Here is a 25,189-nt window from a genome sequence, read left to right as displayed (position 1 = left end):
AAAAAAAAAAAAGAAATGAAAAAAGAAAAAAGAAAAAAAAAAAAAAGAGAGAAANTACTTTTCTACTTTTTATTCATTTTTTATTTTTATTTATTTAAGAACATTTTATCATATAGAACACAATCACATATATAAGTATTTTAAAGAATATGCAAAATTAAATATTTACATATATATATATGTTTGTGTTAGTAAATATTATGTCATTTTTATTAAATATATTTCAATATTTTAGACAGAAGAATTATTAAAGGATAAATAATTATTTATTTAAAAATAGCAGAAAATATAAATACATAAAAATTTTAACAAAAATAATAGTAGAAAAAAAGACAAAATATATAAATAATTTTGAAGAAACTAACTAAATCTTTTTCATATAAGGATATATGAAGTTTTAAAAGTTATAAATTAATAATACCAATAAAAATTTTAAGAAAAATGTAAAATTTAATAATAAAAAAAAAAAAAAAATAAATAAATTATTTTGTAGATTTTTATAATTAAAAAAAAAAAAAAAAAAAAATATTATTTATATCATTCATCATAAGAGTTGAGTAATTAAGCTATATGAAATCATTTTAATATATTTCAAAAACAAATATCATTATTTATTCTATATTTAAATCCTTTTTTGTTTTATGTTTTTAATAACATTGTTGTGTTATTTCATTGTATGTAATATGTATAACCCCTGTTAATGACTAAAAACATTTTTAAAGAAATTACATTTGGAAAAATAATAATTTTTAATTATACTACAATTAAAAATTCTATTATTATTATAGTTACTATTTATATAATAATTAACTATATTAAAATTATATCTAATTTTATAATTTTTAAAAGATTTATTTTTTATTATATAACAAGTATAAGTGCTTTTGTCCTATAAATTACATAGCCATTCTTTTTTTAATGAACTATTTAACATTTACTTTTTGTTTCTTTTAGAATAATTTTTATTTACTGTTCATAATTTTATAAGAAGTTTTAATAAAAAAAAAAAAAATTATTCATTGATAAATGCTTTTTAATTTTTTATATTGGAAATAAAATATTTGTAACACATTAAAAATATTTTAATAATTTAATAAAAGGATGTTTTTTTCTTATTTTAATTATCCAACTATGTAATTTTATAGCTATAATTTTTGATTTCACAAAGAAAGAAAAAAATACTGTTTAATTGTTATCAACACATTTTTTCATTAATTGATGTAAACTAAGTTAAAGATAGTGAAAATTAAGAAAAAAAATTAAAAATAAAAAAGATGAATATTAATAATAGAAGTAATTAAATTTACAGAATTGTAAATTATTAAAATCAATATATGAATTCAAAAAAAATAAAATAAAGTATTTAAAAAATAATAAAAAAAAATATACCTCATACATTGTTTAAAAATATTTCCTATTTTTTTGTTAAATAAAATTGTCTTACTTTTTTTGAGAACTTTAAGATTTAATGAAATACAAAACATTATGAATTTTTAATAAATATATATGCTATTAAAAAATACATTTAATTTTTTTAACTACTCTTTAAACTTTTTTTTTTTTTTTTTTTATAATGTAATTTATATGAATAAAAAAAGTGAGAACAAAAAAGGGACATACTTGATAAAAACAAAAAATATTAGAATATGTAAAAATATTTCTTTATATGTAATTTTTAATATTTCTTATAATTTTGAGATACTAAGGAAAATATATAAAAATATTTATAGTTTTAATTTATACATTTAAATAATAATAATAAAAAAGCCTAAAGGAAAAGAAGAAAGAAATAATATATTTTCGTTTATATTATTAAATGTATATATTCTTATATGTTTTTACTTATTATTTTTTTATGCTTTTAGTAAAAAATAAAGGTAGGAATTTCTTTTAAAATTATTTATTAAATTAACAATGAAAAAAAATAGAAAAATCTAAAATTTGTATAACTTTAAAAATTCTACAAATCCTTTAATAAGGACACATTTATTAGATGTGTTATATATATTAAATAAAAATGTCCATCTATTTTGCAGTTACTTTAGATGTGATATTTATAAAAAATATATATATATATAAAAAAAAAAAAAAATAATGATATTCAATTTTTATTATAAATAAATGTGTCTTTTAATGAAAATAAAATATTCTTATATATTTTAAATTAAAATAAGTAGAAACATATGAAGAAAAATACCATTTAATATATAATTTAAAAATGATTTATATAAAAAAATGTATACATATTTACTTTAATATATATTTATATATACATTTTAACAATTTTTTTTTTTTTTTTTTTCAAATAATTTAAACATCAAGGAATAATACAAATAGAAAGTATAAAACATTTTAATTATTGACCTGAAGAAGGTAATTTTCACTTTATGATAATTTGATAATATAAAAAATAGGAGGTATAAGTTAAATTTTAAAAATACAACTAAACTTATTTAAAAAGTAAAATTTTGTGTCTATTACTATTTTTATGTTGTAACATTTTGAATGTAAAAATACACTTGAAATCATAAAAAATGAAAAAAAAAAAGAATAAGAAAAAGAAAAAGAAAAAAATAAACTATATAAAATAAAAAAATAAATATACAAATTAGAAAATCTATTAGCAAATAAAAAAGTAAATTAAATGTAAAGACCTTTATTTTTTTGATAAAAATTATTATTAAAAATTAAAAAAAAGATAATAAGTAAAAAATATGAAGTTATTCAAAAGTTCATCAGTTAAATATGTATTTAAAATAAAATTATTAACATAAAATTAAAGAGATTTATTATAAATTAAATTTAACAAATTCAACTTAGAATAATAGATATGTGAAATTTTAATAAAATAGTATATAATAAAGTAAAAATCATTCATTTAAATTTAAGTAATAGAATAAAACATAAAAATCTACATATTAAAAAATTGTTCTTGATTATATACATTAATTTGTAATTTCTATTTTATATTTATCCAAATATATTTTTCTTTTTTTTTTTTTTTTTTTTTTTGTATAACTTAAGAAAAATAATTTTGAAATAGTAAAAATATTTTTTTTTTAAACAGAATATTAGAAATTTATTATTAAAAATAACTTATGTAGGCATTTATTATAATTTAATTATGATATTTTATTATAATTATCCTTTTTTATTATAATTTGTTATTTCTCTTTATAAAAAAATATAATTCTTAGAAATAAATAAATATAAATAAATATATTATTTGCGTTTCCTACATATACAAAGAAATTTTTTTTTATTATTTTATATATTTTTTATATCATATTTCAATTTAAAAAGTTCCTCTCTAAATTCAACAAAAGAACTTATCAAAGCGGATAATGTTATCTGTTCATTAGCTCCAGAAGAACACCTTTCTTCAATTTCTCCAAAATTTTTAAGCAAAAGACAAAAGGCAGAATCTGGGAAATCATAAGTTAATACCATATCATATAAACATTTCATAATATCTTTTATTGAATAACCTTTATTGTATTGTAATTCACTAACAAATTCATAAGATTCCTTTATAGTATTCTTCATAAAATGTTCTAAAATTTGCTTTATTTCATTAGGTAATGGAATATCTAAAGTTGATAAAATAATATTTTCATCAATTGTTAAATTTTTATGACTTAATGATACTACTTGTAAGCAATTTAAAATTCTTCTCATATCTCCATGTCCAACACGAATAAGACTTTCTAATCCTTCTTTTGTAACATTAACATTTTCTGATTTAGCAATATCTAAAGCTTTGTTCATCATATATTCCTTTTTCAAAGGAGAAAATCGAAATGCAGTACATCTTGATTGAATAGCAGGAGTTATTTTATTTACATAATTACATAATAAACAAAAACGAACATTTTTAGCATAGTTTTCCATAATTCTTCTCATTGCATTTTGAGCTGGAAAGGTCATATGGTCAGCTTCATCTAAAATAATTAATTTTAATGTCGTTTTTTCACAAGTATTATAATGATTTTTTGATTCTGCAAATGTCTTTATTTGATCTCGAATAACATTTATACCTCTATCATCAGAAGCATTTAACTCTAAAACAAAAGAACTTCTTGAATCTCCATATAACTCTTTGCACACAGCTAAAATAGTTGACGTTTTTCCTGTTCCTGGTGGTCCATGTAAAAGTAAATGAGGTAGCTCTCCTTTTTGAACAAACTTTTTTATTGTTGATATTACCTGTTCATGTGAAATTATATCACTTAATACATTTGGTCTATATTTTTCTACCTGATTAAATAAAAAAAAAAAAAAAAAAAATGTGTGCAAATATTATATAAAATACATGATACTTGTAAAAATGTTTTAATAAGAACATAATAAATTTAACAAAAATAAATTTTTAGTTAATATATAGATAAATAAATATATCCCATATATATAGACAAGGAATAAAAAAAAAAAAAAGTATAAAATAAAATAAATTAAAAAATTAATAAACTCAACGATATGAAATTTTTCTTCTATGTCTTAATTTTATATCTTATTAAAAATTAAAAACATAATATATTTATATATACAATAAATAAATAAAAAAAAAAAAAAGATAAAACAACTTTTATAATTTAACAATATTATGAATACTGTTTATATATAAATAGATATTATTTACATATATTTTTTGTCAAGATTTTTAAAAGGAAAAAAAAATATTAAAAACTATTACAATAAAAGTTTAAAATATATATAAAATAAATTTTAAAATATACTAATATCTCAATTATATTTGTATTTCAAAATCATTTTTTTTTTTTTTTTTTCTTTCTATATGAATATTTTTCAATGTTGGAATACTCAGATAAAATAATTAATAGATTCATTTTATTTTCCAAGTAAAAATTAAAAAATAATTCAAAAATAAAAAACATAAAAAAAGAAAAATAATAAATAAATAATACCAATGAATATATATAATTCTTTAAAGTAGTATTAATATAAAAAAAAAAAAGAATTATAATAAATTTTTTTCTCAAATAACTTAAACTAAAAATTTTATTCATACCCAAGGTGTGAGTTCTTCTGTTTTTTGGTGTTGAACTTCAGTCATTTTAAATATTACTATATTTCTACTTTAAATAATTAATCATATACAATATAATGCTTTTAAAATAATATAATAAAAAGTATTACTAAATAATTACCATACTTTATTTTATTAAAAAAAAGATAAAATTTTAAAATAATATTATTAATTAAATTTTTTTAAAAAATTCTTTTGTCTTTAAAATATAATAGAATTTAATATTTTATTATTTTCAGCTTTTCTTTTTTTTTTTTTTTTTTTTTTTTTTTTTTTTTTTTTTTTTTTTTATTTAATTTTTTTTTTATATGATATTTATTTTTTTATTTTTTATACATGTATATATATATATATATATATAATTTTTTAAAATGATAATAATTATTCTTAGAGAAATTATATATATTTTTTTTAATATAAATTCATTAAGATAAAAAAGGAATGAACAATTTAACAATAAAAAAAAACGTCCGCTGTAAAGAATATAAAATACTTCTATTATTCTAACTATAAAACATTTTTTAATATATTTATTAATTAATTTAATAGAAATGAAAATGTAAAATAATATATATAATTTTTTTCACACAACGAAAATTTTATTAAAAAGAATAAATAATTTATTATTTAAAAAATTAAAATATTTTTTAAGAATTCTCTATGCTTATAATAAAAATATATGATAATAATATATTCTAAACTTTTTTCTTCTAATTGGATTTATTTAAAAAAAAAGTTTCTAGTTCATATTAACATTCTTCTAATTAGAAAATGAAAAAAAAAAAAAAAAGACTTAAAAATATAATGAATAATGTAATTTTTTATAATGTAAGTGATATAATTAAACAAAAAATATGTCTTTACAAATATTTTACCAGAAGCATTTTATATCCAATATTAACTATATAAGAATAGCTCAATTTTCCCTTTTTTCTTTTTTTTTTTTCGTGTATTTCGTGATTATAAGTTAATCTTAGTAAAAAATTTCAATTTTTTTTTAAGAAATAAAAAATTATTCTCAAAATACACAAAAGAACGTCACATGCATTTGACAAAAATTAAAAAAAAGATAAACATAATGAAGAAATGAAAAAGAAAAAAAAAAAAAGATTAAAAATAAAGTTGCACATTCTTTTGAAATATTTTAAAAAAGAATTTTTAATTACTAAATTTAAATAATAAAATAAAAATAACCAATAAATTATTATCTATTTAACAAAGGATAGAAAATAAAAGACTAAAATATTAAGATAGTGCTATTTTATAAAGCAATTTTTTTAAAATTAAAATTATGTAGCACTTTCACACATATTTATTCTCTCATATTTTAATGTTTTTCATGTAGTAAATAAAATTATATTTACAATATAAAAAAGTTTTTATTTAAGTAAAATAAAAATATACATTTGTGTTTATTATTTGCATGTTTCACTTTTATCTAAAATATCTGAAAAGAGGTTATATAAATGTAATAACAAGAAATAAAAGACAATGAGAATATTTCAAATTTATTAATTAAATTTATGTAACTGAAAAAAGAAAAAAAATTAAAGAATCAAAAAATTAAATTTCTTATAATTTTTATGTTGATTAGAATCATTATTGAGAGGATTAAAGAATGGATAATTGAAAAAGTCTTTTTTAATTTTAATTTGGACACTTTTTTGAAACTTATAAATACGTGTCAGAATTATATAAAATTTTGAAAAACTTTTAATTAAAATTTTATTTTTTTTCAAGTGTATTTCTCATAAGTAAATAAATCAGAAAATTTTACATATAAACAAAAAATTCAAGAGAATTTTTATGTTTACAAAATAATAATATACTACCATATATATATATATATATAAGAAAATTCTAAAATCTAAAATAATCATCTAAAAGTTTAAATTAAAAATGTGTAATTATAATTTTCCATAAATAAAAAATGAATGTTAAAGTATTAAATAATAAAAATATTATATAAGAAAGGGATTTCAATTTTTTCATGTTCACCCTAAAACGATAATTAAAAAATGGAAAATTTAATTTGTTTAAAATTATTTAAAACTAGAAAAAGGAATAATAAAGATAAAATATATACAATTATTCCAAATGAAAATAACAATATTATAGCTTTATTGTACTTTAAGAACAATTATGAAGAAGAAAAAAGCTTTAAATTATATTTTAATTTTTTAAATAATTATAGTAATGATTGTTTATTAAATAATAATACAATAAACTGTTTTTGGATATATAGCTACATTGACATTTTTGTAAAAAAGAATAAATTAAAACATCAAATTCCTATTCTGGTTAAAATTAAAAATTATTAAAGTATAATATTTTGAAGTGTTTATTTCTTATATATTTTTTTTTTTTTATTATTTCCTTTTATTAGATTTCACAACAAGATAATCAATTGAATTTCTATAATTTTATACATATTAATAGAATAAATCCACGTATAGAAAACCATGAAATGATGTATAAAATATATATATATATATATATGTTTAAATTAAAATAATAAATTTTTAAACTTAAATTTTTATTTAAATAAATAAAATATTATACATATATTTGTTAATTTTAGAATACAAAATAATCTATTAAATTTTGGTATTACTAAAAAGATATGTGGAAATTTAAATGAAAAAAATAAGTTACATAATTTTTATATAACTATTGATAAATTATTTCATTTTGCTATCTCTTTAAATGTAAGAACAATATATATAAGAAGATTTAAAAAAAAAGAAAATTATAATATTTTAATTATTTTTTTTTTTTTTAATAAATAGAAAAATCTATCTATATTAGAATCATTCAATAAAAAATTTGTAAAAATAATATCAAATAGGGAAGAGTAAGCTATAAATAAAAAAAAAAAAAATAATAATAATAAAATTTATTTATGTAAAATATAGAAAGAAACATATATATATATATATATATATATATATATATATATATATATATATATATATATATATATAATTATCTTTTATTTAAATAAAATGAAATGAATATATAACTGTATTTACTTCTTACAGTTCCTTTTATATTTTATTAAATGACATAGTGTGTTTAAAATTTGTTACATACGGACAATGGTAAAAACATTAAATTGTCTAATTCATTCATTTTATATCACTTATCCATTTATTTTCAAATTTTTAATAAAATATATTTATTTTTATTTTTTTTTTTCATTTATATATTAATTTCCTTATTTGTTACTTTCACTAACATATAATAGCTTAAGAGTAAAAAATATATTTGCTTTACAAAATATTTTTATAAATATTGATAATTATATTTATTTCCAAAAATGTATTTGCAAGTAAAAATAAAAAAGTATTAATAAATGTATAATAAAAATAACTAAGGGAATATAATTAAAATAAATTTTTTTAAATCTTATGTAGAAAAAATTTTTTATTTCTTTTAACCTTGACACCCCAACAATTTTTGCTAATTTTTAAGGGAGATACACCTTATTTGGCAATTAATATAAACAAACATGGTAATTTATTTTTTTCTCTTTTTTAAGTAATTATATGAACATAAAAATCGTATTTTTTATTACATTTTTTTTTTTTTTTTTTTTTTTAGTATCTACTTTTTTCGTTGATTTTGAAGTTAGTCATGATCTATCAGTTATATTATTGTTTGATATACATAATCAATTTTGGTTCCTTAATTTAAATATGTAATAATTAATAAGAGATAAAAATTTTGTAAAATTATATAAAAAAAAAAAAGCCTAACAAAAACAAAAAAGCTGACACCTATAATAATATAATATTGTAAAATAAAAATATAACTTTCTGAAAATATCCCTTTAATTGCATTTTTAACAAAATTCCTTGTTTTTCTTTAGATATTGCAATTTTAATTTTATAAAGACAAGAAATAAAAGTAAAGCAATATTGGCAAAAAAAAAAATAAAAAATGTTGAAATGCATTCATTAAATACAAAAGAGGAATCATATTATTACCTAGAAGCCAAAAAATGTATCGAAAATAATCCAAAAGAAAACTTAAAAAAAGAGAATTTAACTATATTACAAACAAATAAATATAATGTGAAATTCAATTTTGAATCTTATTTTCCTAATTATTTTAAATTAAAAGGAATAAAAGCATACATAAAAAAAGATCTGAAAGAAGACCAGGATTTCAACATTAGCATGAAGAATTACAAAAAATTAGAAAGTTCAAAATATATTTATATAATTAAAGAAATAAAAGAAAAAATGAATAAAGAAAATTTTTATCAAATAAGTAACTGTAAAGAATTAAATGAAAAAGATTCAATTTGTAGAAAAAGTTATTATATTTTATACTTTTACAAAAAAAAAGAATTATACGATTATTATACTGATTTTTCACAATATTACAATAATTTAGATCGAAAGTACCAAGAAAATAAAGATATCAATAATTTTTACGAATACGAAGAATATGAAAAAAGTAGAAATAAATCAAAAGAATTTTATTACAAAAGGTCTATATATTATTTTGAAGACAAGTTTAACTTAACTCAAAATGATGAAATTTACAAAAATGTTGTTCAAGAAAGAATTAAACAAATAAATAAAAATGATTTAAATTTTATCAAAAAATGTAATAATAATGAATATAATTATAATAATAAAGAAGATTTATTAAATAAAACAAATAATAAGAAATATTTAAATGATAATGCTTTTTTTATAAATAATAATTACAAAAATTGTTATTTTGAAAAAGCATTGAATAGTATAAATGTTAATACAAATTTTTATGATCTAATTAATTTCGATTTAGAAAAATCAGTAAACGATTTGAACAGTAAGCTACCACAATACATACAACATATTAATGTTTATAATTACTTTTTTAATGTAAAAAAATTTTTTATAATAAAAAAATGTAAAGATGCCTCTAGAAACTGTCTGAAATATAAAAACACAAATAAAAATTATAAAAATTTCTTATATAACAAAAAATTACGAACTATAAAAATTTATGTTTGTCCTGAATATTTTATGATAGAGATTTTTTTATCATGTAAGAACAGAAGCTATTTGATTGTTTTGAAAAAAGAAGAAAAAATACTGTTTTTATTTATTTTAAGAAATTATAAGTATTTCTATGTAAATATTAAATATCATCCCATTTTTAATGTTGATAAAACTTTGTGTAAACTTATATTTAAAAATTACATAAATACATTAATAGATATTAGTACATATAACAAAAAGACAGTAGTTGAAAAAATTCTTAAAACAAATAGTTTAAAAAAAAGTTACTGCTATTTTATAATGATTTACAACAGTCTTCTAAATAAAGATATAACATTAATTAAAAAATGCTTAAAAATACTAAAATTTAAAGAAACTTTATTATTATGTAGAATATTATTCCATTATATCATAAATAATTTTAATATAAAATTAATTTATTTTTATTTTATTAATTACTTTTCATTCATTAGTCATGTTTTAAAAAAACGAAATAAGAAGGAGATACGCAAACATAAGAAAGAAATCAAGGAGAAAAAAGAATTTATAGCAATTTATATGAAAATAACATTAAAAAAAATATCCGATATTGTAGATATCATTGGAAAAAAATACCTCTGTTCTCAAAACAGTAATGAATTAGAAAGTTCTCATAAGCAAGAAGTTTTTAATAAAGATGAAAGGAAATTAAAGGAAAGTGAATTTCATAATGTAAATAATAACAAAAAAAAAACATTAAAAATGAATATATTAAATATTAAAAAAAAAGAAAGGAAATCTTATTTAATTAATGGTGGTGATATAAATAATAAAGAAAAATTCACTCAGAATACTGTATTAAAAAAGGAGAATTTAGTTAATAACAATTTTAATCTTATTTATGAAAAAATATATTTAGATAAAAATAAATTAAATAATAACCATGGAAGTGTTATAAAATGCAAATGTATTAATGATTTAAAAAACAGAAATATGAAAATGAATCACTTATCAGTTGGTAATAGAAAAACTAAAGTATTTTTAAGTAATAAAAATGTAACAAGTATAAATGAAAGGAGAATAATTCGTGGTTGTAACAATATAAATGATAATTATTTGAAAAAATATGAAATTTATTATTTTGAGAAAATTTGTTTTCATGAAAATTACAATTTATTTTTAAATAAAAAGTATAGTATTGAGATTTGCTCAATAACTATACACTTCATTATTTCATTTATAGATCATTTTATTAAAATGAGAAAAAAGGGAATAAAAAGAAAAAATAAAAGAAATGATAAAATATATATAGAAATGAATAAATATATCTATTTTGTTAAAATATTAATGAATGTGTTGTTAAATAATTACACAACAAAAATTAAAAAAAAAATAAAAATAAATGGAAGTAGGAATGATATTTCGGAGAATGAGGAATGCCTTCTTTTTACAAAAGATTCGAAAAATGAATTAAACTTTTTTAATTCTATTTATCTCAATGCATATAATTTTTTTGACATTATATCACAAATACTATATATTAAGTCATCTAAAGATGATCCAATAAGTAAAATGTTTTTTAATGTTAATAATAACTTTTATTATAATAATGAAAAAAATTTAGATAAAAATCAAATAATCAAAAATAAATATGAAAGCACTTTAAAGTATGATGAATTTATAAAAAATAATAATTATCATGAAAAAAAGTTATTAAATATTAAAAATTTTGTAAGTTCATATCAAAATTTAGATTATACATTAAAAGATAAGGTAAATGATAAGACTTCGATAATAAAAAATAAAGTCAATATAAATGAAAAAAATGAAAAAAAAAGTGTTACAATTCATAAAAAAATTAACACAAATAATTATAATTGGAATATAAATAGTATAAGGAGTCATGATGATTTTTTTTTTCTTTTATGCTATTGTTATATAGTTGTTAGTAAAAATAAAAAGAAATTTCCTTATTTTCCAATAAAAAATGTTTATCATAAGGAAATAGTTAATTCAAATTGTTTAATTAAAGATGAAAATGATTTTAATACTATTATTTACAATCTAGTTAATAGTAATGATCTGAGTACAATTATTTATTATATATATTCAAAAAAATATGAATTTTTTTTTAATTTTATTTTTTTATATTTTAATTATTGTATATTATATAATTTTTTTTTAATTAGGAAAAATATTTGTATTAAAAAATTAGATAAGTATATTTCTCTGAATTGCAACAATAACATTAAAATTAATACAGACAAATATAGATGTATGAATCATGAAAATATAGATATGAAAAAAAAGAAAAAGAAAAAAAAATTAGAATATAATTTATTTTTTAATAAAATGATTAGTGATATTGTAAATAAGAATCAATCTTCAAACATTAAAGATGAAAAAAAATATAATTATAATACATTAATTAATTACTTATTTAATGATATCAAAAATAATAAGACTATTTACAGAAATGAAAGTGTGTGTAAGAATTTGATTAACAATGATAATAATACAAGAAATAATTATAAATTTTCCAATATTAAAAATATAAGAAATAATGATGACTACTATTATTTCAATGAGAGAATGAACAATAGTAATAATAATGACAACAATAAAATTAACAATTGTAAGTATGAATTAAAAAATATAGTTTTAGAAATTTACAAAATGTATGATAATTTAGATAGAAAATTTATAAAATTAGAAAATGAAATAAATATAAAAAGTATAAATAGTATATATAGTTTTCATTCTGATGTGAAAAATGCTTTAAAAAGTAATTTATTTAATATTATTTTGTTAATTTATAAATTAATTATAAAAAATAAAAATAAAAATAATTACTATTTTAAAGAAAATATATTAAAAATTTTAATAAAAAATTTAAAAATTCCTTTTTCATATATTCATTTAAAACCATACAACATATTAATAAACTATTTTGGAGGTATTATATATAGATTACTTTGTAATAATATAGATAATTATTTAAATATATGTATATATATAGTAAAAATATTGTGTATTGATGTTTTAAAATTTTTTAAAATGATTGCATTTAATACTTTAAAAAAATACATTAGAAATAATCTGTTGCTCTTTTTACTGAAGAACAATTACAAACTTAAAGAAAAAGATAAAAAATCTATTAAATTTATTGCAATTTTGGAAATTTTTTATAAAAATAGTTCATATAATAGTGAACATAATAGTTCTTATACAGATTATATTTTAAATAAAAATTATTTTAATTTATATCAGAATGAAACATTTTTAAATTTATTAAAAAGAAAATTATACTTGAATGAATACAATTATGTGTATGATATGATATATAAGGAGAAAAATATATTGAACATATTTGATTATCTAAATATATATAGTGAAGCTTCTGATAACTTTAATTTCATTAATTATTTTAATCATACATCTTATGTTTTTGCTGCATTCCTAATTCAGAATTTCTTTTGTTTTTATAAAGTTGATAATAAGGAAAGAAATAAAATAGATAAAAATAAATTAAGTAGAATTAAAATTAAATTAAAAGAAATATTTTTAAAGAAAATGAATATTAAAAGTATAAAAAGAATGAAACTAGTGATAATGAAAAATTATGGTTATATTAAAATAAAACAAAAAATATTACGCAACAATGTTGGAATAATTAGAAAAATGAATAGAATAAAAAAAAAAATTAATAATATTGATAATAAAAAGTTTATTGATAATAAAATGTTTATTGATAATAGTCTGTTATACCAGATTAACAAAAGAGAGATTTATTTTTTAAGAGATGACTCTTATTTTAATTTATATGAATATATAAAAATTCATATACCTCAAATAAATGATGAATATATAAAAAACATAGAGAAAATGAGTAACCAAAAAAATAATTTTGTGGAAAATAGAAAAAGCATGAATAATGATATAAATGAAGTTAAAAAAATACAAAAAAAAAAAAATAAAGAAAGTTCAGAAATAGTAAAAAAGGAAATTATAAAGAAAAATGAGAATAAAATAAATATTATAAAAAAAATAAATAAACCTAATAATGCATCAAACTTTCATAATATAAATTATGATAGAAATTATTTTAACAAATTTACCAACTGCTATTTTACAAACAAAAGAAATAATAAAAATATAATAACATTGAATATGGCAAAACAGTGGTTGAAATTGAAGGGAGAAGAAGTGGATGATATATGGTTCGTTAGTTACAATAAATTTAATAGTAATATAATTAAAGAAAAAAATAAAATAAGAATAAAAAATAATTTGAATAAATTAAATCTAAAAAAATATAAAGGATACTATAATATTAACAATTATGATAATGAATGTTATTGCTATCTTTGCTGCTCAAAAAAAAAAAAAGAAAAAGAAAAAATAGAAACAAATAAGAATCAAACAAATAATTTTAATGTAGATTATAATTATAGCAATGTGGATGCTATAGATGATTTTGTTTTGCATAATAATCAAATTATTGAAAATCTTTCAGATTTTGCATATAAAGATAAATGCAATTATAATGAGAAAAGTTCTAACAATTCCTATATAAAGAATACATTTATTTTTAAAAGGGTAAGTCAAAATAAAACAGATAATGAAATATATAATTTGCAAAATTCAATAAATAAATATAATAATATATTGAATGCAGACAGGAAAGAAAATCAAGTACAATTTAAAAATATAAAAACTAAAAATGAAAATACTTGTAATTATAATCTAATACAATGTGAAATTTCTAATAACAAATATTTATGTTGTTCTTTACATATGATAAAGACAATTAATAAAAGTATCATGATAAGAATTGTATTAGAAAATAAAGGAATGAATTATTTATTTTTTTTAATGAAATATTTTGTTAATAAAAAATTAAAGAGTATTATTATAAAAAAAAAAAAACTAAAGAATGAATATAAAGGAAAAGGAGAAGAAGAAAACGAAAAAAAAAAAGATCATGATAATGATTTAAAAAATTTGAAGATAAATAGAAATTCTTTGAATATTTTAATTAAGAATAAAAATGAACATACAGATTACATTTTTTTAAAAAAAAATAGTAAAGGTAAAATGATGAGGAATAAATATACTAAAGAAAGGAAAGAAACTTTGAATAAAAAACAAATTTTTAAACATATACATTTAGAAGACAGTAAAAAAAAGAAAATAATAGTAAAAAATTTATTTTATGAAATAACAAAAATTATTAATATAAAGTCGTACAATTACAATTTATTTCTTTATATTTTAGAATATTATATAGATAATAATAACATATCAGCGTTATTTATACATTTATTAACACTAAATTATTTCACCAAAAATTTTTTCAAAACACTTCATAGATCATCAACATTTAATTTTTATAAAATAATTAAAATTAAGAAAAATATAAAAAAGATAAAAAAAAAAAAGAATAAATATAATTCTACATTAACTGATAAAAATGATAATTATGAAAAAATGGGTTTTATATTAGACCACAACAAAAAAGAAAATAAGACACATATTTTAAATATATATGAAAAGAACTTTTTGAAAATAATAAGTCATATTCAAAATAATTTAAAAAATACATCAACAGAATATATTTATGATTATATTGAATATTTTTTAGAGTCACAAGGAATATTTTTATTTAAATTTGATTTTTTATATAAATTAAAAATTTTGAATATTTGTTCAGGTAATAATATCAAAAAATTAAATTATGAGAATTTAAAAATAAAACCATTAGATATAATATCAAATAAAAAATATTTCATTAAAATAAAGAAAAAAAAAGACAACTATATATTTGTATCCAAAAATATAAGAAAAAAAAAAAAGAAAAATGAATATATTTATTATAATATGATGATCAAATTATGTAGAAATTTCTTATGTTTTAATTATTTATCATATAAAAATATTAATTCTAAATTCAATATAAATATTTCTTTTGGAAATTCGGATAACCTTTTGGGATATAATAAAAAATACATAATGTCTAATAAAATAAATAATTTGCATAACTACATTTTGAATTATTTTTTAATTAATCAGAGTTACACATCTATGTATTTTTTTATATTAAAAAATAATCATTTATTTCGTAAAAGGAAGGATTGTAATTATTTAATAAAAAGACTTTATAAAAATGAAAGTAAATTTCAAATTTTTAATAATGCAGCAAATTTATATTTATTTATTCCATGTTATATTTATTCTCAATTATCAAATAATTTGTTATCATTGTCTTTATACAACTGTGCAGTCATATTTGTACAAGAATTAAAAAAATACATAGAAAATAATATAACAGAAAGTATAGATAAAAAAAATTTTAATTTATCAAAGGATGAAATTATATCAAATAAAAATGTAAATGAAATAAAAAATGATACAGATAAATTAAAAAAAAAAGCTTCATTTAACATTTTAGATGATGCAAAAATATGTCAGAAAGAGAAAAAAATGGAAAATTTAGGTTTAAAATATGAGGAAAAAAAAAAAGATTACAATATAATAAATGAAAAAGATAGTACATATGATTTTTTTTTAAAAAAAGACAAAAATAATATAAATTATATTTCTCTATATGATTTAAGTTTTTTAAATGTAAAGCTATTTTTTTGTTTATTTGTTTTCAGCAATGTAGATATATTTGATTTTAAAAAGAATAAATGCAAAAACCCCTTGTATATAAATATATACTATTTTAAAAAATTAACAAAATGTTTTAGCCGTTCCATTTATGAGGCTTATTTCTCTAATAAAAAATATTTAAAGAAAAAGATAAAAAGAAAATTAGAGAGAGAAAAAATAAAAAATAAAAATATCTTTAAATTAGCTATAGAAAATTTAAAAAAATATAAAGAAAATTATATGCAAAAAAAAAAATATAATTATTCTACAAAGAATTATAGTTATAATTTTTGTTTTGAAAATCTAAATTTAATAAAAGAAATATATAAAGATAATGGTAATAATAAGGAGAAAGATAAATACAGTTTAGTAAAAAAAGTTGCAAAAAATAAAGAAATATGTTATAAAAACATATATAATTCTCACATGGAATTTGATTATTCATATGATTTTTTTACGTATAATAACGATTTATCCTTAAAAAAATTGTTAGAAAAAACAGTAGATCAAACATTTTTCCAAACATATTTTTCTCCATTTTCAATTTTTAAGAATATATTTGAAAGAAAATATCATGGCGTTTTTAATGATGAAGGTGTAATTAATTATGAAAAAAATAAATTAAAAAAAAAAATAGTAAAAGATACTCTCTATATGTTTTGTAATAATTCCATAAAGGAAAATAAAATATTGTCTATGATATTTAATTATAAAGTATTTTTTATAGAATTAAGAAGATACAAAAATGAAGATGGTTATATAAAATATATATCAAAAAGTAAGAATATAGAAGTAGAAAAAAATATAATAAATAATGTAGATGATAGAAAAGTTATAGAAGATAAGGAACATTTTTTAAAAAATAAAAAAGAAGATGATAATTATCCTGAAAACTTAGAAAACAAAATCTTAGATAAGAATCGTTTTTATTTTTTAAAATATTTTAATATTAAATATTTTTTGATTTGTTGTCAACCTTTAATAGCTTATCATATATTAATAATCAATCATATCTATTATCATAAAAAGAGAACAAATAATTTATTAAATTATTTATATATTAATAATTATGATGTGATATTACTAAATAATTATTTAATTAATAATAACATAAATTTACCTTTGAATTTAGAAGAAAATTTGAAAAAAGAAATAAATAGTTTGTGTATAAAGTTAAGCATTTTTTATTTTAATAACAATAATATATTATGTGCGGTTTTTTGCTTTCTAGATTTATGCAATATGGATATTGAAATCTTAAAAATGTATGTATTAAGTATGAAAAGAATATATTATTATTTTAAAAAAAATTGCAGAAAGAGAAGCTTTTTTAATAAATGGATAAAAAAATGTTTCCAATTTTTCAAAATTGACAATTTTTCTAATGAAGATTTTCACAAAATGGATAAAAATATATTTTATGAAAACTTTAGCATAACAGATATAAATTATTATGATTTGTTTAAAAAAAATTTTATAGAATTAATTGTTATAAAATTATTTTTAGAATTATCAAAAGAACAAAATGAAAAGTCGGAGAATAAATTCTACTCTGTAGATGAAATATTAAATCCGAACGAAAATAATTATATGAAAAACAATGCAGATATATTATACAGTTATAATGGAAATATAAAAGATAATGTTATTAATAAAAAAGAAAATGAAAAAACAGTAGAAAAAAATGTAGATTCTATAAATAACAATTACGATGAGTATAATGTATATACAAATAAAATAAATAAATTTTTTGATGAAAAAAAAAGAGATATTATTGAAAACACTGAAAAATTAAGTGAAAAGAAAGACAATTTCAATGAAGAAAAAGAAAAAATTAATGAAGAAAATAAAAAATTTGAAGAAGTAGAAAAGAATAAAAATGAACAAATAAGCAATGTTAATTATTATATAAAAAAAGAAAAAACAGCGAAAATTTTTATTTTACTTTTATTAGAAATGTCGATACAATATAGAATGAAAGAAAAGAAAAAAAGAAAAAAAAAATATTTCAACGATTTTTTGAATATTATCTCATTATATTGTAAAGTTAATAATGTGCATCAACCGTTAACATTATTGCATATATTAAGCAAAAAAAATGATATTTTTATTTTTTTTTATGAATGTATTGATAAGAAAATTGATATAAAAACGTGCCAAGATATCATTAATTTATACACAAAAAACAAACATACCAAAAATCATTTATTGACTTTTTTAAATCATGTTAGAAATAATGTGCATCATATAATAAAATTTCAATCAATAATTAAAACAAAAAATTTAAAAAATTTGAATAGTGATAATAATAATATAAATAATAACTATGATAGTAATAACAATAATAATTTACCTATCATGTTCTTGAAAAAAATAAGGAATATATTCATAAGTAATAAATATTTTTATAATGACAACTTTACTAGTTTTTCAAATAAAACTGTTTTAGAATTGTTGTATTGCATCATTTACAGTGATTTTGATTATAAAAGTATTCAAAATGTTTTAGAATTCACAATCAATAATAATTCGTATTATACAAAGTTTTATATATACCTTACTGCTTATGTTCAATTTATCTATAAAAAGAATTATTCTTATTTTTTTGTTAGAAAGTGCAGACAACTTGTAAAAAAAAAAAATGAAAAATATGATATAACTAACATTAAAAAATACGAGAAAATATTTGGAATAAATTTTAACTCTTATAATAATTTTAAAAATTTTTTAATATTTTTTAAAAAAAAGAAAGAAGAATATAAAGAATTAATTAGTTTATTAAAAAATATATGGTTTTATCTACAAATTGATAGTTATTTATTATATTTAAACAATTTTCGAATTGTAGATGTAAATAAATTAAAGTTTTATAACTTTATTCAAAATTTAAATGAATATAAAACTAAAAGAATTAACTTATTTTTTGACATCATGAAGAAAGAAGAGACAACATATTTTTTAATTTTTTTTAATATTTCTAATGGTATATTTAACTTATTGCATAGATTTTTATATATCTTTTATTTTAACAAACCTATCGTCTTGTTATACAATTTTATAAAATGTATAAAAGAATATCATTTTTGTAATGCAGAATTTTATTTAAAAAAACATTATAATAAGTGTATGAATCAAAATAAAAATAAAAATAGTAATCTATATTATATTTTTTTTACGCATGTTATTAATTATCTATTAATTAACCACTCCAATATTAGGTATGAACAAAAATAATCATAAGAATAATATCAATGTATAAAAATTAAGTTCCAAAAAAAAAAAAAAAAAAAAAAAAAAAATAATAAAATATACGAATATTATATCAACATTTTATGTATTTATTTTATATTTTTTAGGTATATCATATTAAAGATATTACTAAAGACAAAACATGATTGCAAATATAATTTTGATTTTTATGTGTATAAAGTATTAAATAAATTTAAAATAAAAAAAGATATCCTTGATATTTTTGATATATGTGAAGAGTTGATAAATATGAAAAAATTTGAATACATAAAAAAAATTTTTAAAAAAGTTTATGAGTCAATAGATGATCCGTCAAAATATGTTTTTACACATAACAAAGTACATATCAAACTAGATAAATTTGTTTTACTTCATTACATATGTTTCTATCATTTTCTGAATATAATAAAAGACAAATGTTATATACATAACTATATTATATTCTTATATGAGGTTTCTATTTCTTATTCCTACTCAAATATAATTTTTCTCTTGTTCCTTTTGAATTACTCTTTCACTCATCAATCCATATTAAGCATTTTTGATCAAATATGTATTTTATTATTATGTATATTTCTTATAAATACTTTAAAAGAAAAAAATGAGGAAAAAAAAAAAATTAAGGAAAATTGTATGTTTGATTATGTGAAAAGTAAAGTTTTAAAACTTCAAAATTTATTAAGTAAGAATCGCACAAAAAGAGATTCTCAAAATAAAAAAAAAAATAATTCCAGTGTGTGCATATTAAGTTTCTTACCTTTGAGCAATGAAGAAAGTGAAAATATATTTTTATTTAAAGAATATAATGAAAATAGAAAAAAATACATGAATTATTATAAAGGATTATTTCCAAATTTTAAAAAATGCAAAGAGAATTTGAATTTACATGAGCAATTTTATAATTTCTCTGAAAAATATTTCATTAATTTTAGTAGAAATATAAAATATATAAAAAGTTTGTGCATAAATAAATATACTACAAGCAATTTAAAATTAAAAGTGATATATTTATTAAGTTTATCAACTAAAAAAAAAATCTCCATAAATTTTAACGAACTAAATATTTCATATATAGAAAGTATTTTAAAAAATCTAGATGAATACAAGAATCGAAATACAGTCGTAAATGTGCATAATTACATTAAAAATAAATATGTAACAGATGAGATAAAAATAAATGAACATTTAAGAATAATTAATTCTATTTACAAATATGATGAACAATTTATAAATATAAATGATAATTCTGGAGAAGATATACTGATAAAAAAAAATAATATAGATCATTCCTTTGTTAGACACACTGTTACAAATAATTTTATTAATAGCAGTAATATTAAAAATGAGAATTATATTGAAAATAATACTGATATTACCAGTAGTATAAAATGCAATTTTAATAAAAGTTTTAATGTGAATAAAAAAAAAATTGATAATGAAAAAAGACAAAAGTGCATTAATTATAACATAAAAGAAAATAATAATAATAATAATAATAATAATAATAATAATAATAATAATAATAATAATAATAATAATAATAATAATAATAATAATAATAATAATAAACAAAATTATTCTAGAATAATAAAAGAAAAAGAAAATTTTAATTATAACTTCATTTTCAGCATAAAAAAACAAAACAAGAATATATCATATAAAGACAGCATAAATATTTTGCTAAGTATATTTATATGTGTGAATAATTTAATTAATAACCATGATATTATTACAGTGCAAAAAATCATCAATTTTTTTGACCTTAAAAATATATATAAGTATATAAAAAAATATGAAAATAAAATATTGAAAAAAGATGATAAAACAATATGCAATTTTAACTTAAAACACAATAATAAAACTAATATAAAAAAGGATAAAAAAAAAAACAAAATTATTCCAACAACCATAAAGACATATTCATCCTCAATTTTAGATTATTTCTTTAAAGATAACAAAGACAAAGAATGTTCTAACTGTTTTAATTTCTTAATGAAAATAAAAAATTATCACATTCATAAAAAAAATGAAGCTGATATAAAAAAAAATCTTGAAATAAAATTAAATGATAATAATGACCATTCATATTTAAATATTGACAATATATATAATTATATTTTTATAAATTCAGTCCATTCTCTTATTATATTTTATTATTTATGTATTAATAAAGAATTAGGATTACATTTAATGAATATACTTTATTTAAAAAAAAAAAAAAAAAATTCATGTATCAATTTTGAGAGTTTTATAAAAAAATCAAAAAAACATTGTAGTTGTGATATATACAAATTCATTCTAACTACTGAAATATTATATAGTATTAAAAAAAAAACAAACATAATAATAAAACCAATATTTTATAATGATACAAATAACCAAATTTATTTTATAACAGTACTTTTTTATGTTTTAAAAAATTTTATTAACTTAAATGAAGAAACTTTTAATTTTTCCATAGGGTTAAAATTTATTTATTTATTTAATAATAGGATAAATTTATTTGTTGCTAATTTACTAATTTATCATAATTTTATTTTACTTTTATTAAATAATTTTCATAAATATAATTTAAATGAATGTGACAATAATAATTATTCTCAAAATGACATAAAAAAGAAAGTAATAAAATGTCACTCAAAGAAATATTTAAATAATAAATTAAAAAAAAAAGGTATACAAAATACTGATGAAAAAATTATAATATATTATGAATGTTCCTTAGCATTTCTAAATAAATACATAGATTTAATAACAACAAATTCATGTAATTTAATATACAAAAACTTTTATTTTAAAAGTGTATTGGATGTCTATTTCTTTATTTTGGGTATAATGATAAAAAATAAAAATTCTAAAAGAAAAAAAGAAAATTACTCATGTAAAGGGAACATTCAAAAATTATTATTTAATATAAAAAGATATGACCATAATTTTATTAATGTATTTTTTACTAATTTAATCAATTTTTATAAAAGAAATGTAATAATATCTTTAGAATTAGAAGTAGAAATTATAATTTTTTTATATAGATTATCATGTAAATTCACATCTCAAAAACATATTAATAAAATTATTAACATAATTAAATTAAGAACTTTTATATATATAAAAAGAAGAAAATCATATCTTATTTTTAGAATATTAGTAAACATAAATGAGTATGATAAATTATATTTTCTTTTTAAGTTACTTTTTGATAATAATTTGATTTATGATTTTTTAAAATATAGTAAAAACATTTTTTTATCCTTAAATGTGTATAATTTTAACTGTGATTTAAGTATTTCATTAAATAATAATTGCCTACTATATAATAAGAATATATATAAATTCAAAAATAATTTTAATTTTAACAGTAATAAACAAGAAATGCTATTAGATTCTATTAGTTCTTGTAACTATTCAAGTAATGAAACTTTTTCTAATAATAATGTAATAGTGAAACATAAAAACTTTAAAATGAAAAAAAGTTGTTATGATAGTGTTATAAAAAATGAAGGAAAACTTAAATTTCGCAATTGGTTATATATTATTTTAAAAAATATGTATAAAAAGGAGAAAGAAGAAAGAAATGAAGAGAAAAAAAAACAAATAAATATTTTATATAATTTTAATAACTTAAATTTTTCAGACTTACCAAATTTATATGAAAATTATTTAAATAAGTTTCAAAATAGTTCTTTTTTATTTTATGATGATAATTTGTTTATTTCTATATTATCGTTTTATATAACTATGTATTGCCAACAATTTACTAAATGGGACATAGAGATATTAACACGGATATATAAAAAATTAGGCTTAAAGTATGAATTATATAAATTATTAAAAAAAAAAGCTAAGAATTATATAAAAAATTTGAAAAACGAAGATGATATTTTTAATGAATATAACTTAAATACAATAATTATTAGTATACATTTGTTACATCATTGTTCACTAATATTGCTAGAAATTGAAAATTTATCCGAATATAATTATAACATAAATTTAATTTACCTTTTAATTTTGCAATTAAAATACATTTACTTACATAATAAACAAAATTTGCAAAAAATTAAAAAAAACGATTTCTCATCTTATTTAAAAAATCATATTTCATTAAATTTTTTGGTAAATAAAATTGATGAAGATATTGATAATATTTTTGAAAATATATTGCAGTATGATATTGCATTACGAGAATATAAAATAACTTTTCTAAATTTATCATTGGATAGTCTTATTTCATTAATTGAGCAACATCCAGTGTTTTACGAAACATTAATTATATTAAAGGTAAAAATATATATATATATATATATATAATGTTATATTTTTTAAAAAATTTATATATGAATATGTTTATACATATTATCATAAATTTTTACTGGAAATTATTAAATGAATAAAAATATATTTACAATATAAAATTTCATGTGTATATAAATTTCATTATAATATTTTTTAATTTTTAGGTGTATGAAAAAAATTATGATGATTTAGTATACTCTTTTATTCCTAAAATAATATATATTCAAGTTGTTATATATGATAATAAAAAATATTTATCGGACTATTGTTCTTATAGTTGTATTGACAAAAACACATTAAAATATATAATTAAATTATTTCAGATTAATAGTATTCATTTAAAATCTTATAATACATTTCCTATAAAAAAATATAAATATATAACAATAAAAAAAAATCTTTTAAATTTTGATTTCTCTTGTTATATTTTAACTGCAATAAACATAATCTACTCATCTGATAATGAAAAGCATAAAATTTTTAACTATCGAAATCATGTACTTTCTTTTAAGTATATTTTAAATCAAATATGCAATATCGAATTAAAAATGAAGGTATATATTGTCAAAAATTAAAAAAAAAAAAAAAAAATTTTTATTTTACAATCATATCTGATTTTTTTTTTTTTTTTTTTTTATTTAAAAAATTTTTTATCTTTAGGTTTGTAAAAAATTGGGAGCTGATTTTAATGATTTATTTGAAGAATGTAAAAACATGTTGAATTTAACAGTTAACTGACAAAAAAAAAAAAAAAAAAAAAAAAAAAATATTTGTGCGTTCCGAATATATGCAAACTTTTTTGTTAAATTATAAAAAATTTATATAAAATAATATAAAAATATTTATTATAAAATATATTTATAAATATATATTTATTTATAAAATAAATCTTCATTTTTATTTCTAAGCATTACTTTAAAAATTGCATATTTTATATAAAAAAAAATTAATATAAATAATATGTTCA

General features: G+C 15.9%; 2 protein-coding genes across 2 annotated transcripts; one reads left to right on the top strand and one right to left on the bottom strand.

The window, feature by feature from the left end:
- Positions 1 to 3,267: 3,267 nt before the first annotated feature.
- On the bottom strand, positions 3,268 to 5,074 carry RFC3 (replication factor C3, putative; the record flags this gene model as incomplete). Its single annotated transcript, XM_028670941.1, has 2 exons — positions 3,268 to 4,257; positions 5,030 to 5,074. The coding sequence occupies 2 exons, from the start codon at positions 5,072 to 5,074 to the stop codon at positions 3,268 to 3,270; spliced, it is 1,035 nt and encodes a 344-aa protein (XP_028527644.1).
- A 1,991-nt stretch (positions 5,075 to 7,065) lies between these two features.
- On the top strand, positions 7,066 to 24,960 carry PGAL8A_00222500 (conserved Plasmodium protein, unknown function; the record flags this gene model as incomplete). Its single annotated transcript, XM_028670940.1, has 12 exons — positions 7,066 to 7,347; positions 7,434 to 7,519; positions 7,629 to 7,755; positions 7,837 to 7,901; positions 8,089 to 8,148; positions 8,295 to 8,378; positions 8,464 to 8,561; positions 8,651 to 8,747; positions 8,919 to 19,895; positions 20,034 to 24,207; positions 24,387 to 24,776; positions 24,883 to 24,960. 12 exons carry the CDS (start codon positions 7,066 to 7,068, stop codon positions 24,958 to 24,960), a joined length of 16,518 nt encoding a protein of 5,505 aa, XP_028527643.1.
- Positions 24,961 to 25,189: the final 229 nt, after the last annotated feature.

The sequence above is a fragment of the Plasmodium gallinaceum genome, assembly GCF_900005855.1.
Source record: "Plasmodium gallinaceum strain 8A genome assembly, contig: PGAL8A_v1_76, whole genome shotgun sequence".
In the NCBI taxonomy this organism is placed as follows: domain Eukaryota; phylum Apicomplexa; class Aconoidasida; order Haemosporida; family Plasmodiidae; genus Plasmodium; species Plasmodium gallinaceum.
Note: the sequence above shows the minus strand (reverse complement) of the source record. Positions and strands in the feature narration are given on the sequence as shown.